General features: G+C 44.0%; 1 protein-coding gene across 3 annotated transcripts in view; it reads right to left on the bottom strand.

Annotated features, from left to right (window-relative positions):
- The window catches only part of PRSS12 (serine protease 12), a 75,835-nt gene that overhangs the window by 27,253 nt on the left and 32,239 nt on the right, over positions 1-16,343 (bottom strand). For all 3 annotated transcript variants that reach the window (XM_025199129.1, XM_025199128.1, XM_025199127.1), the window contains one exon: positions 11,657-11,798. In XM_025199129.1, the coding sequence (XP_025054914.1) occupies positions 11,657-11,798 (142 nt within the window). The remainder of the gene's footprint in view (positions 1-11,656; positions 11,799-16,343) is intronic.

The raw sequence follows: 16,343 nt of genomic DNA on the forward strand, positions 1-16,343 counted from the left end.
CACTTGAGCCCAGTTTTCCTCCTGCCCAGGCAGGGGGTCGGACTTGAAGATCTACAAGGTCCCTTCCGACCCTACTCCTATGATTCTATGATTCTATGAAACTTAATGCCAATGCAATCTTAGGGTGTGTCCCCACATGCAGGCACGTGTACTTGAAGCAGCTCAAATAGGAGCAGCACAAATTTGAGCCAGGGATTTTTGGCCTCTGTACAGCACTTCTGCCATGTGTGCCACCACCCTGCCACCTGGGCAGCTATCACCCAGAAGATGTTCTCAGTGTGGTGGCCTGCTTTGAACTGTCAAAGCATGTGCTGGCCTCAGGTGGCCAGGAGGTCAGCCACCTCCAGCTGGGTTCCAGGTACCAGCCCTGAGCAGGCTCCTCTGCCTGGGTCCTGCCACCTGTCTCACTAGCAGGAATTCTGGTGTTCCCTATTTAAAAACTGCAACATTTCTGATAAAAAAATCCCAAATTCACTCTTTAAAATAGCACAAAATCCATGTTCTTCCACAATTAAAACAAAAGACCACTATATATAGAGGGAGAGACAGAGACAAAGAGAGAGATCAGCTGGGCAACATTTTATTGATACATTTACAAGGTTAGAGACACTGGTAGGCTTCCAAATTGCTTTATCATCCTAATAAAATGAACTCAAAATATCTATATGTTTTGATGTTTGCTTTTGGTTTTCTTATCATAGAACAATTAGAGCTCCCCCGACCTCTTCACTAACTAATAGGGCTGTGCGAAGCTTTGGTTGCTGATTTGATTCAGCAGAGTCAGTGGCTGAATCTCCGAATCCAAATCAAATCAGGAAACCCTTTAATCTCTCCTAATCGAATCGGAACCCTCCAAATCAATTCAGGGAGATTCGGAAAGATTCAACGATTCAGACATAGACACAGTTTTAAATGTTTTTTCTACGTACCTCAAAGTATGAGATGGCTCATGAATGCTGCGATGCTGGGGCGGATGGAGCATCCCACAGGAGTGCGGAGGGCTCCCCAGCATTCTCGGCAGCAGACCCGCAAGTGAACCAGAAGCACTTCCGGGTCTGCCGGGGAGCATGCTAGGGGTCTCCCCCGTGCCCCCCCTGGAGCCTCCTGGGTCTGGGGGGGCCCCTGGGGGTCCCCCCATGGCTGACTGCCAAGCCGGAGAGGGTGCAGGGAGGACCCCCAGCGGACTCCCCGGTGGACCCAGAAGTGGACCAGAAGCACTTCCACCGAGCATGTGGGGGACCCAGCTGTGCTCCTGGGGACGCTCCATCCACCCCACCATTGCAGCATTCACAAGTCATGCCTGGTACCTGGAGGTATGTAGAAAAAAACATTTAAAGCTGTGTCTAGGGCCAAATTGCTGATTCCCCAAATCAGAGTTGAATCTTCAGATTCAGATTCCGCCAAATCGAATCAGGACAGTGATCTGAATCAACAAATCAAATCATTGTCCTTGGTTCAGGCCAAATCAGAATCAAATACGGCCTGTTTCGCACACTCCTACTAACTAGGATTTAGGGACAGCTGCCCCTGCAGCCACAGCTCCTGCCAGCAGGTCTCATCCTGTCTGGGCATGATGGCTGTGTGATGGGGGGATATGGGGTTTGCAGGAGGGGCGTGGGGTGGGTAGGTAAGGTGTGGGGACTGCAAGGTGTGTAAGACTACGATGGATTGCAGGGCCCATAGCTCCTCCCTGAAAAGCCCCAGCCCCCACTACAGGGCCCCAGCTCCACCCTGCAGGGCCCCAACTGCCCCGGAGGGCCCCAGTTCACTGCCCCCCCTGCAGGGCTGCAGCCACTCTGCAGGGCTCACAGCTCCCCCACACAGCAGCTGTGGGGTGTTGAGGGCCCACTGCTGTCTAAGCTCCCCTGCGGCATGGCTCCAGCCACCCCAGAAACTGGTGTTACCTTTGCCGCCTGTTGCGGGTGCAGCCTGGCTCAGTGCAGTGCCACGTGGGGCCCTACACCTTTTTGCATCTCCGGGCCACTTGTCACGCCGAGCCAGGTCCTGCCTTCATGGGCCCTGCGCACCATTGGGCTAGGCCAGTTCCATGGAAGCAGGTCCCAGCCCAGCACGACACATGATTCCTGCGAGTGCAGCTGGGCCCTGGGTGACAGCCCAAGCGGCCCCAGTGCTGCCTGAAGCCACACGGCCCCATGCCAAGCTGGGCCATTCCCACGCCGGGTGGCACAGGTGGCACCGGCTCTGAGGCAGCCAGAACCACACCGCAGGGGGCTCTGGCCACAGCAAGCCCTGAGTGCCCACGGCCACTGCTGCAAGAGAGAGCTGGGGCCCTGCAGGGGAATCCCGCCCCCCTACCAGCCCCCCTGTCCTCACACAACCCCCACATATCTACAGCCCCCCACCTGCCATTGCCCCCCCCGCAGTCCCTACTTACAGCCTTGCACTGGGTCACTCTTGCTTGCTCCAGCATGTGAACGCAGAGTGCTAGGGCAGTAGGGGTGTATCTGGATGCTAGATGCCATAGTGTATCTGGAGGTCCGAGTCCCGGCTTGCCTCAGAGCATGGTGGTGAACTATGCCCTGCACCGCTTTTTTCCAGGGTGCTTTTATTTGATACCTGGAAATCCAGGTATCAGATTTTGAGCTGGTGCTGCAAATATGCAGTGCGGTGAACATTTTTTGTTCTCAGCGTGCCTCTTGCAGCATCTCACGCTGGTTTTAGGGACAGTTAGGGAAATTAACTTACAGGGTTACAGGGACAGTTAAGGAAATGAAGACCCTCTCTTTTGAGAGGAGATTAAAAGGAGCTTGGCTTGTTTAAATTAGCTAAATGAAATCTGAGTGGGAAAATGATTATATTTTGTAAATATATTCACAGGGTGAACATCATGGAAGGAACAGAGCTATATATAAGTTAAAGAACAATATTGACACAAGATCAAATAGATTTAAACTGGACACACACAAATTTAGATAGGAAATTAGAAAGAAGTGTGTTAACCAACAGAGGAGTGACGTTCTGGCACAGCCTTCCAAAAAGGTGGCGGGAAGGAATTTGAATTGCTTCAAGATGGAACTTGACAGGTTTATGGACAAGGTGATACGATGGGACAGGGGTGTTCTTGGTACAGTAGTTTGTGTGTGCTTGTAGATTTAAGATTTTGGTATGGAATAAAGAAAACCTAGTATTTGCATGGATGGTATCTGAAAATCACATGCTTCAAGCTTCTGTCAATTGCCTGTAGGGTCCAAGAACGAACTGTTGCTCCCTTTGAATATATTCCTGGATTTGTGCATGTGGAAGATGGGGAGGTAGTGTTACTTTCTTATAAAGCAGGGGTGGGCAAAATGGTGGATCTAGCCAGAAGCTGGACTCCATTTCCCAGCAGCCCCTGCCTGCATCACTGCAGCTGGTTTCCATAGAGACCCCAGGAGTGGTGGGGCTGTGGGACCAGGTCTTCCATGGAAACTGACCCAAGCAGCGCTGGCAGGGTGCACAGCTGGGCAAGGAGCTGCTCCGGCAAGGAGCTGCTGGGGTCAGGATCTTGTGGCAGTGAATGCATAATCTGGAGCGGGGCAGAGTCACAATCTGCTGCCTGCACACCCCTGCCCAGAGCATGTGGGCAGCAGATTGCAGCTCTGCCCCAGCTCTCAACCACACTGTCACTGCTGCAAGATCCCAGCCCCGAAGTAGCTCCCCGGCCAGCTGCAAGCCCTGCCAGCACTGTTGGGGCCAGTCTCCATGGAAACCCTGGCCCTGCGCTGTCACAGCCCTACTCCTTCTGGGGTCTCCATGGAAACCAGCGGCCATGATGCGGGCAGGAGATCCTGGGAAATGGAGCCAACTGAGGGTCTGATCCAGCCCCTGAGCTAGACATTGGCTGCCCCTGCTCTAAAGCACTGAGAAGGGATCTTAGCCAGAAGTGGGTGTTTGGACATGCTAATACTAAAAACCTCTTAGGTTTTTAGACCTGATGGGTCTGGCTCGCATGCTCAAGATTTCATAGATTTCATAGACATCAGGGCTGGAAGGGACCTCGGAAGATCATCTAGTCCAGCCCCCCGCCCAAAGGGCAGGAAGTCAGCTGGGGTCATAGGATCCCAGCAAGATAAGCATCCAGTTTCATCTTGAAGGAAATAATGAATGTCAGTGGAAGAATGCAGCAGTTGAAAGCTTCACCAAAGCTGAAGCTCCCTGGGAATGCAGAAGATGACGGAAGTTGTCAGAGGCCTATAATGTGTCAGGGATGTACTTGGTAGCTGTGTCGGTCTGAAACAAAAAGGAATACAAAAATCTAGAACTCTTGGTTCCAAAATAATACCTTTTATTAGACCAACTGAGAAATCACAAAAAAATAATCTTTTTCTGCAAGCTTTCGGGCTCAAAGGTCCTTTATCAGGCTCTGGGAAAAGTATAGATGGTAACCACTAATGTTGTATTTCAGAGGCCTATAAAGCATTATTGAGTCTGGGGAGACTGGGGAGGAATTTGATAATAGTCTTCAAATACCTGCAGGGCATTTTATAGAGAGGATGAAGATGGGCTTTTCTCTGGCCATAAGGGAGAGGACTATGAACAACAGATTCAAGCTACAGCAGAGGAAATTTACATTGGAGATTAGGAGAAACTTTCTGACTATGAGGGTGGTGAAGCATTGGAACAGGCTATCTTGAGTAGTTGTAGAATCTCCAAGCTGGGAAATTTTCAAAAGCAGTTTGGGCAGACACTTGGCTGGTATGGTTTAGTGAGAGAGAATTCTGCCTTGGGCAGGGAGCTGGACTAGATGACCTCATGAGGTCCCTTCCAGCCCTACTTTCCTTTGATCCTAGAAAAAATGAAATAGATTTCAGCTGCTTTCACTTTGTACCTGGGACAAAGAGTAGTAGTGAAAAAGAAAACTAGTAGGTAATCTTATCCTTCCAATAGCAAATGTTGAGCCAATTTTCCAGCCAGTGGATCGTGGAGGACCCAAAGCGACAATTGGCCAGTTTCTCCAAGAGGCGATCATGGGACACCAGATCGAAGGCTTTTTTGAAGTCAAGATATATGACATCAATCTCTTCTCCCTTGTCCAGGTGATAGGTCACCTGGTCGTAGAAGGAAATGAGATTGGTCAAGCAAGACCTACCCGCAACAAACCCATGCTGGCTATCCCTTAAGATGTTGGCGTCGGCCAGTCCATTAAGGATGGCCTCTTTAATAAACTTTTCTAAGATCTTCCCTGGGATAGAAGTCAGGCTGATGGGCCTATAGTTAGCCGGATCCACTTTCCTCCCTTTCTTGAAGATAGGCACCACATTGGCCTTCTTCCAGTCTTCAGGCACTACACCAGAGCGCCAAGATCAAGCAGACTGTCAAATTTAGAGCTAGGAAGGAATATTTTCCCAGGTGAGATTGATATGGATTGTCAGGCTTTGCTTTCCTATGTAGAGTGTGGCAATGATCCTCTTCCAAGAATCCTCTGAGCGTACCTTAACCCAGTGATTCCCAAAGGGTGTGCCAAGACACACTAGTGTGGCATGAGAGCAATGCAAGCGTGCCATGAAAAACACCACTGTGAGGAAGTAAATGTGCTCCCTTGTACAGCACCCTGTGCCTACCACAGTTACTCCAGTGGTGCCTGCAGCTGCTTCTCTGGGGACTGCTGCTGCTGCTGCCTTCCTCCAAATTTCACCATCCCCGGGGAAGCCCCTGTTCTAGGTACTTTGCAGTTGTGTTGTGCAAAGAGATATCAGAATGGACATCCTTGTGGACACTTTTGGATAACTGAATGCCTGTGACTGTAGGAGACTAGAGCCAATGGCCCAGGAGAGCCTTAGCACTTTTATATTGACTATGCACGACTTGGTTCCTGTGTCAAGCAGAAAGTAGCAAAACACCACCCCAGGTTGCTTTGCCAATAAAATGACACAGTACAGAAGTATACAAAGGAAAAAAATCTGAGTTTTGTTACACCAATGAAGCATTATTACACTTTGTTCCCTAGCAAAAACAGAGGGTACAATTACACTTCAAAGGTGAACTTCCAGGCTTTTGTTATAACACATTTAGAAGCAAAGATCCCATATTATTAACTAAATACATATTAGAAGGAAACATTAAAATAATTTAAACCATTTCTTATTCTTTTTCAAGCCAAGCTTCCAACTATGGATTCCAAGTAGATTGTTTTCAAAAGCACTTGTTGTTGGCCTAATAGCATCTGTAATGAAATCAGCAGAAAAGTCTAGTAACTTCAGCTATAGAAGGAATCAGCCAATTCTAAATCCTTTTAAAAATCCTACTCTGTATTCCTCTACAGTGTCAGCTATTGAGAACAAATATGGAACTCATCACTCAGCACTAGGCTGGCATGTAAAGGAAAAAATGTAAGAATCTGTACTCCAGTACAGTGAACTGCATCCACTCAGTTCACAGGTATGTAGCAGTGTATATGGATGTTCCTGGTTGTGTCTTGCAAACACAAAACCTGTTTTGTATAGAAAGTCCACATTAAAGAGGTTAGATGCAAAGTTCAGTTAGAGTAAAAGATTGTATTTAAAAATATCCCGATCTTTTCCTTTTGTATTAGAGTATGTGATTATTATTCTTTTCTTACTGAAAAGTACCCAGATATATTTAGGACTGTTCATCATGACAATTAATACACTCAGCAAATGTAAGAGTTTCTAAAAATCTTTTGTATCCTTTCCCCTTTCTATAGAAATACTCTGCTTGTACGCTAGACATGCTCAGACATTAGGTAATGTTTCACATAGGCTGCACGTTTTTTTCAATTCTGTTCAGCTTTCAGTGTTTTGATTAGGCACCATTAATTATTTTTATGATTTCATGACTGCTTTTCCCATTAAAGGGGACTGCTTTCTAATGTCCTTTAGATTACATTTTTCTGCGACTGGCATTATTAATCTACAAGTTCGGAAAGCTGGTGTAATGACAGGACCTTTAAAAGTAATACAACTTGGAGCCTAGACTTCTTGCCAACTGAGGGTTTTCTTGCTTCACTCTCAGAAACAAAACTCAGTGAAAAGTTTACCAACATCCCTGAAAATAAATAATGCTGACTAACATTGGGAGTCATATATAGTACAATGATATATCCATTTTTCCGCTCTTTCCCAAGTCTGCATTTTAAGGAACTCTTTCCTCCCCTCTTGCCTTCAGTCAGAAATGTCTGTGTATGATTTACAGGCCTTGTATTTTCCAAGAAAAAAAGCAATGCAAAGCTAGAGAAATGAAACTTCCTCATAGCTGTACTGTACATGTCCATCACAGTCTGTTAAGAGAAACAGCATACTTTAGTGTGGAACTTTTTAGTCCCATGATCACTCTTCATGAATATTGACCCTTTCTTGCTGTTTTCCCACACTTTCTAGAAAGAGGGCAGCATATATTTATCTCTGAATTCACACTTTTCTTCACATTTGGATGTCTAAAGGAGGTGCAAACCTCGTTTGGGACATTCAAGTCAATACCCACTATGAAGTCTGAACCACAGCAAAAAGATTTATGCAGTGATAGACTAGGACCAGATTATTCCCATTTGGTGCAAGTAAGCAAAGTCAGACTCAAGGGCCATGTCCACACAAGCAAGGATGTGTGTTTGCTGCAGCACAAATGTGCGTTTGCTGCAGCACAATGTGGCCTTGGGCCACATTGCATACCCCCGCCTGTGTAATCTGCAGTAGGACACATTGTCCTGCTGCTCCATGTGCTGCAGGGGGGGCTGCCTGGGGCACAGGGTTGCCTCAGTGCCGGGTTAGCCACCAGGCAGCCCCTGTGCTGTGGCACCCTGTACCCCAGCCAGCCAGGGACAGGCACGTGGAGATGCAGGAGCAGACCTGGGCTGCCTGCTCCTCCACTTCTACAATCTGCAGAGCTCCCATACTGAGGCACCCTGAGCCCCAGCCAGCCACTCCCCGGCTGGCTGGGGAGCAGTGTGCCTCGAGTTGAGGGAGCAGGCAGAGCCCCTGTGTTGAGGCATGTGGAGCCCCTGCACCATGGCTCACTGCACCACAGCTGGCCACGGAGAAGCTGGCTGGGGAGCAGTGCGCCTCAAGATGGGGGAGCAGACAACCCTGGGCTGGCTTCTCCCCTGTCTCTGCATCCCTCAGGGTGAGGGCTCCGCAGCACAGCCTCTGCACTGAGGCATACAGAGACAGGGGAGAAGCCAGCCCAGGGCTGCCTGCTCCCCCATCTTGAAGCACCCAGCACCCCAGGCAGCCGGGAAGCAAGTGGCTGGGGCTCAGGGTGCCTCAGTGTGGGGGCTTCATAGCCCTGGGCTCTCTGCTCCCCCGTCTCCACATTTGTCCTGGCACACACCATAAGTGACGCATGCCTCCCGAGGCTGGGGAGGCACAGCAACCACCCACAGGTGGTGTTGGCGGTGTCGGCAGCGGGGGCATGGTGACGGCAAGTGGGTACCGCCCGCAGGCGGTGACACGGCCATTGGCAGCAAGGGCGGGCCAAGTGGGGACCGTCTGCAGGCGGCGTCGGCCAATCGGGTCCCCCCATGGCTGGATGGCAAGCCTGGAAGTGCCAGCGGCACTTCTCGGGAGGGACACCAGTGCTCTGCCTGCCCCCCCGCCCATCACCTAAGCCAAGAGCGCTCGCTCTCGGAGGGGAGGGGGCAGGGAGGGGAGCACCAGTGCTCTCAGGGGGAGCACGTGCACCCCTTATGAATCCCTTATGGCGCACACCACTTTGGCGTGCTTTGTGCCGCTTTTTCCTTCAGGTTTTGTTTTGTTTTGTTTTGCTACCAGTAAATCTGGGTATCAAATTTTGACCCAGTGGTGCAAATTAGCAGTGCCATGCATGGTTTAACATGCAATGCATGCAGTTTTTAGTGCCACAAAGAGGTCTGCAGTGCCACAAATGCACATGCCTGCATGTTTGGATCCACCCAAGGAGTGAAACTGTAGTCCTGGGAAAACCAATGCCCCGCACAGACTTCCAAGCCTGCTGGCTGACTCTACAGGTAAAAACAAACAGTGGATTTATCCCATCTCTGACTGTCCCAGGGTTTGACTTGTATCAAAACAGATGCAGGACATTTACACGGGCAGCCTGAATGACAATTAACTCAAATTAAGAAAAGGTGTTGTCTCAAGATACTTCACAGATGCTAAAAGTGAGACAATGGGCCTGTAGGATACTAGGATAGAAGGAGAGAAATCCAGTGTCTGTTATTGCCCTAAGTTATCAGAACTCTCAAACCCCCAAAATTTGTGTTCTGTCCTGAGTCCTTCAACTAATACATATTCTACTGTATTATCTCCCTTAATTTTAAACCCATATCATGACATGATACAAACTGAAAGTCCAACTATTTGTCTTGGAAATTGCTTAAAATGCAAGGTTGGGATGAGTGACAGGTTTGGTGTGGCTGTGACAGAAATATGAAGTGACTGCAAGTCTGATTACACTGTGGAAATAGCAGAGACTCAGTAGGGGGTAAAACAAATCAATAAGTTTCTTTAGCTCAGAATTTATTTTTAGAAACACTCAAAGGAGGTAGATTTCATTAACTTTCTGCTATAAAACAGCCTTTTCTAGGCATTTTTCAGGTCTTATTAGCACTGCCATTTATACATCTGCCCTTGGTTGTCACAAGTACAGTGCTCCCCAGTGCCCCAGAAAGAAACTTCTAATGAGTGAAGTTAGCTGACTGAGTGGTTTGGTTCAAAGGTGGCATGTGAAAGTTACATTTTTTTTTATTACATTTTTTGTCCATTTTATTTCAGCAATTTTATTCAAATTATTAAAATCTAGCTGCCAGCTACACTCTTGTGATACAATCCCATCAAATCCCTGCTAATCAGAGTCAGGTCAGGTCAATAAGTAGATAAAAAACTTCTCAGTACTAGTAATTCATTAGCTAGTATTTCCATCTTTGAATTAGTGCTGAAGCGATTCCCATGCCTGGTGGCACTGGACAGTGTTCTGCTGAAGATGTTACTGCTATCTATTGGAGTTGATACTAAAACATGTGCGTCATTACAAAATCACTTAAGATTTTGCAAGTCTTTGTGCAGAGAGGTGATTATCTGTTACCTTGAAGTCAGGCAGAAGGTATGCCAAGTATCTACATGAGATGTTTACCGCAGTTGCCTAATTAGCTCTGCAGTAAGCATCTCGGCATCTACATGTGCAGACCTATTAGGATGGAGTCAACTAATTAACACTGCCATAGGTTAATACTTGTAAACACAAGTACTATTCTACGATGGAGTTTTTTACTCCGCAGCAACACACGTGTAGACATTGATGGAGCTGGCTGGGCCAACGGTGCTTCTGTGCAGGGGCCGTCTGCTATCTAGCCCTGCACCAGAACACCCTTGTGGCCCAGCCAGTGCCTCCACAGGCTAGGTTGAAGCAGCCCTGGCTCAACATGCCACAGTCCTGGGTGTGCCCGGGAGCCACAGACTCTGGCGTGATATGTGCTAGAGTTTATTGTGTCACATTATGCATGTGTAGATGTGCCCACTGTGATCATGTCAATATCTCTACTTGCTATGATCTTTAATAACTACAAAGGGTTGAAGATAGAGTAGGGTGGTACATTAGAGACTGACATGTAATTCTGCCATAATGTCAACCCTTTGTGGTTATTAAAGATCACAACAGGTAGATATTAATATGATGACAATGTATACAAACACTTGTGAACACAATAACATTACCTAGAGTTTTCTTCTTTGTAAAAATAAAACTATTATCTTCAATACTCAGGCCAAATCCCAACCTGACTTTACATTTGGCCCATGTTTAATTTCTTTGCTGTTTTATGAACAGGCATTCTTCACTACCTCCCCTTTTCTAAAACATTTGGAGTATTACTCTCCACTGTTAAAAAGTTGTATTCCAGAGGTGGCTATGTTTCAAGGGTTATATAGATTTTAACCCAATATACATACATAGAATTTTTGTGATCAAAGGTGTTTATATGAATAAAAAAAAGTTATTTGCCACCAAATCCCAGAAGCTTTTTAGAACTGAAAAAACTCCAGAACAAAAACATGGCATCTCCAGGTCCAAAGATATAAGTAGTAGTAATTTTTGCTTGTAGATATGGAGTTTCTACTTATTTCCATGATTTGTCCCTTCCTAGGATATTTCAGTTAACTCCCTGGCACCAAGCTGAGGAAGGATCAAAGTACTAAGTTAAAATAGCTCGAAGAGTAAAGAATACTGAACAGATACACCGAGCCAAATTGTCATCTCAGTTTCATCAATGCAACTCGCTGACAAGTGTAAATGAACATTTCATCCACTGCAGAAACAATAATATTAATATATAGCTGTAAAAGTAACAAAAATATAACATTTATACAAGAATTTAGTCATCTGGAAATATTTAGCTTTATTAAAGGTTTTTTTCAAGTTACTATAAACCTGCACTTCAGTTGCTAGGTGATCCTAATAAAGATGGTTGTGCGCCTTGGCAGCAGTATAGCTTTTTGCAGAACCATTAGTTACTATGCATCTTTGTAAGGCATACTTGTACTACTTGAATAATTACTGTATTGAACTACATCATTATTTTTTGAAATGCTTCTAAAATATTTTGTGTGTCAAGTACAACAGAAAAATAATTCTAAGAAGACAGGATAAGGTGATATTCAGTTGCGCAAAGTTTATGCATTCAGACATAGTAACCAGATAACTTGAAGAATAGCTGAACAATTTTTCTTACTTGTAGCCAAGCTGTCGACAGACCACAGCTGCATCCTTATCAGACCATCCATCATCACAAATTGTCCCCCACTGGCCATTGATAAAAATCTCTACACGTCCCTCTTTCTTATTCTCGCCATCCATCAGCCTGATCGGAGGACCTGGGAATAAGATACAGCTGTCAACACACACGGCAGAAGCAAGAACTCATACTTTTGGTCACTTCCATCACATTAAGGGATGAGGTCAACTCTTGCTTATGTTCAACAAACTTTTCACTTTAGTAGGACCAGCTGTTAAAGTATTCACATATTGCCACTGCAGACAGCATTCATCTGTTTTTTCCATTACATATACATATGTAGCACACCTTGTACCTTAACTGGAACCTGCACATTCCAATACTTTTCCCAGTAGGAGAGGGCAATCAAGTAAAATCTATCTTGATAATCTTCATGCAGAACATCTATAAGTGAGTTTAACCAAACCTCTCTTCATGAATCTATGTACCCAGTTATTCTCAAATTACCTTTACAAGTGCTCTAACCCTGGGTCTCAACAAAAATGTCAACAGTACCCTGAATACATCTGTTAATAAGAATTTATTCCTAATGCTCAATATTCAACAGCATGTTTACTAATGCAGTCTGATGTATTGGCATAATTAAACCAAACTTTCATTTGAAGTAATACATTTTGTCTTTTAAAATTGATTCTTAATCCAGAATTTTTTATAATGCAAAATTAATCTGATACTCATTGATCAGAGTTAGTGGGATTTTACCATCTTCTCATACTCAGATGTGGACAGATGAATACATTATATGGAGTTAAAAGCAGGGGATTACATCACATCAGCTGTTCCATGGTAACAGATTTGTGTGTGCATTTTATGCCATAAATGGAAGTTAAACTACAATAATTCCACAGTTGTTTCATCCAGAAGTGAAACAACTCAGTTACTCCCATTTACAGCAGGCATGTCTAAACAAGACACTTTACTGCTCAGCAGATTAATTTACTGCACAATAAAGTGTCACTATCTATACATGTATGGCAATTAGAACACAGTAGACTAGTTTACTGAGCTGCCGGATAGTCCCATCAGATACAAATGGTATCCAGTAGCGCAGTAAATTACTGTGCATAAATACACATATAGATGCTGACCTCTGAACTAGTTTAATCCAGCTCAAATTGAACCAGACTATATTCAGTCACATTAATTGCACATGTAGATGTGCCCAGTAAGATTAAGACCCATAAACCATGGGTTTTACTATGGAAGAATTGGTATCTAGCAAATCCCCTACCCCCTTTTAATTTGCCTTAATTTTTTCATCTGTCCACATCCTCAAAAGTGAAAATTGTTGATCATGTACTAAAATAACCAAGACCTTTCCATCCTAAAACACACAACCAACTTCTTATTTACTTGGATAGTGCAAAGAGCCATAATGTAAAGGAACTTTGGTGTAAAGCCAGTAGCATAACTAAGGAGGGGTGATCAGGGCAGTAGCCCCCAGCACAGATTTAGGGGTGGAGGGCACAAAAATAACAGCTGCTGCCACTGCTCCATGCACTGCTGCTGCCCAAGGCACAGAGCTGCCCAAGGCACAGAGCTGCACCTCTCTGTAGTCTAATTTACTTTAAGATTACTTTTACATCTTTTACACCTACATGAGAATCAACTATAAAATTTTAATATGTGTAGAAGTCTTTTTAGTATTTGGAGAAGCTGTTCCTCCTCATACACAACTGGAACACAAGTTAGCAAGTTCTTCACTACCTTCACAAATCTCAAAAGGGCTTTCACTCAACAAGGACAGTCCTCCAGAGAGATAGATTGCACTTTTGAAAGAGCGACCCAGCTACCACATGAAGAATTTCTACAGTAGAAAAAAGAAAATCCCCACAATTCGCACATCATTAGTTGTGACATACCATCCTGTCATTCCTTTCCCTGGAACTTATATGGAAAATTCTCAAACAATTGCAACTCATAATGGAAGACCCAATTCTTAAAGAGATCTTTCCAGAACCACCCATCCTAGCCTTTAAACAGACACCAAATCTTGCCAACCTCATCATCAGAAGCAAACTTCCTATGGCCCAAAATATACCAAATGGATCTAGACCATGCCTGGACAAGAAATGTAAAACCTGCCAACACATCTCCGCCACTCCCACAATAACTACACCCCACAACAGAACCATAACCATTCCTAGATCTTACACCTGCACCTCCAGAAATTAATATATCTCATCCAGTGCACTGAATGCCTGGATGGAAAATATGTAGGAGAACCATACAACAAATGCACACCAGAATGAATGGGCACCAAAAATCTATCAAAGCCAAAAATACCCAATTACCTGTGAGTGCACATTTCTCACAAAACAACCACTCTCTCTCCAATATCTCAGTTCTAATTCTCAAAGGGAATTTACAAAACACCTTTTGTAGATGAGCCTATGAACTTCACTTCATTAATCTACTGGATACAAAAGATCATGGACTAAATATAGACATTGAATTTATGGCACATTATAACCTGCCTGCCATCCAATAACCCCGGGTAACCTCTCTACATTTTACCAGCTACATTCTATCACCAAGCCAACATTCCTTCCTCCATCCCCGCCTCCCCCCCTCCGCCCCTGTCTTGCACCTATTAACTCACATCCCCTCTGATCTTCCCTACCGTACGTTTGCATTTTTACAGACCTGCATTTTGCATATTGGTTTAAGCTTTTATTCTACCCAGGAGAGCACACAAGCACCAGCAGACTCTCTGTATGCCTGAAGAAGAGTGTTTGTGCCTGAAAGTTTGTGAAGAACAATGTTTCCAACTATTTAGTTGGTCTAATAAAAGATATCACATTTACCCAAAGAACCTTGTCTACCTTCCCTACAGGCAGAGCAAATGATTTAATTCTGCTCTTAGTTAAATTGTTACTAGTCTTATCTTGCACTGAAAAGTTAATTCAGTTTAAGTTAGGGTGTGAAACTAAAGCACAACAGCTATTCCTGAATAACACTGTGTAGATAAACCTTAGGAATAATTCTGTAGTTCTTGGGCTTAATTCATCAAAGGTCTTATGAATAAAAGTGAAAAACTTAAAAAATGGATTTTTTTAATTAGAAAAAGGCTTTCACTGCACATTTATTTGTTACAATTAATAGCGTACTGTTTACATCTAGAAATTCACACACACTGAATAATTACATTTTTGGTCATTTTCACTTACTTTCTAGTCAGCTAGTAACATTTACAGGGGCTTAAAGGTGAGATTATAATATTCTTTATACTATGAGGATTCTTACCACTCCAAGGGAAATATTTAAATCTATTCCCCAAACTGTTAATTGTCATAAAAAAATAATTGCATGTTAACACCTTCAAAGTGTTATTTTTAATGTATGTACATTTTAAATGTGGTGGCCCTTTTAGTGTTTCTATTTAAAAGGCTGCTACATTGTCTGCTTATTTATCTCAGTTCTCCTTCACATAATTCATGTTCAAAAGAAAAAATGAATACTGTCTCAAGTGGAGGGAAACAAATAGTAACAGTATAGCCTTTGTCTTCTGTCCAACAAGTAAACTTACAGTAAATGTCAGATACATTATCTTAATTCTTCTCGCGTAATGAAGTGCTATTCTGGAAGAACAATTACTGTGTAAATTATACTCATATTACCCAAAAAGAGACATAGGATATTAGTAGTAACATACACATATTTTATTGTCAACCTACCTTGTTACCCGTTTCAAGTGAAGTAAGAGGAACATGGAAATGTTCCATATGGATTTGTTTAACTGAACTGGACCATGTTCAGCTCAGATTATACTTTATAGTAATCTGAATGCAGCAGAACAGATGGTTTGAGTCTGTGCAGACAACAGTCATGATGTGAATTCCTGTTATTCTGGGAATGAGAGGATTCAGGTCTAGCAAATACCTTGTAGCTCTCTCACCCCCACAAAGTCATTGGTTATATGATACTACAGGTATAAATACATTCTTTTCAGTATTTATGGGGCATACGGGCTATGAAACCATGGGGCTAAACAGAAGACAGGAAAGAAGAAAAGACAAGAAATGTACATGTGGAAAAATATAGAAAAATACTGCATTGCTATAATGTGGGATAGCTATTTAATGCAATGATCCATAAAACGTATTGAGGTTGGGATTGTCCAAAAATCCACAGGGAGCTAAACTCCCGAATGCATCCAAATTAGGTTCCGCACTTCCATTGAACTGCTTTAGGCTCCTTTCAAAATCCTACCCTCAAAAACGATTTAAAATAGATGTTGGCAAAACTTAAAAAATACAGATCAACATTTTTTTTAAATGTTGCTTAAGGATAGGTTACTACGTTAATATTTTTAGCAGCTAAAGACCAGATTCCAATTCACCTACTAGGTGTTTAAGTATGATCCTATTCCAACATGCTATAGTCCCTGAAAAACAGTTAATACAAAAGGTAGATGGGTCCTTCCACTCTTCGTTTTTTGTGACATAGTCTTAAAGCTAATATGGTTGCATGTCACAACACTAGGTGTTTAAAGGTTTTTTCAGGGACTTGAGCAGGATGGATTAGAATTTAGGTGCCTAAATCCACTTCACTGTCTGAGAATTGGAATAGAATCTAGCTGTCTACTACTCATCAAAAGTGCCAATTGCTCTTTCATCCCCCC

The sequence above is a fragment of the Alligator sinensis genome, unplaced genomic scaffold (genome assembly GCF_000455745.1).
Source record: "Alligator sinensis unplaced genomic scaffold, ASM45574v1 scaffold544_1, whole genome shotgun sequence".
Taxonomy (NCBI): Eukaryota; Metazoa; Chordata; order Crocodylia; family Alligatoridae; genus Alligator; species Alligator sinensis.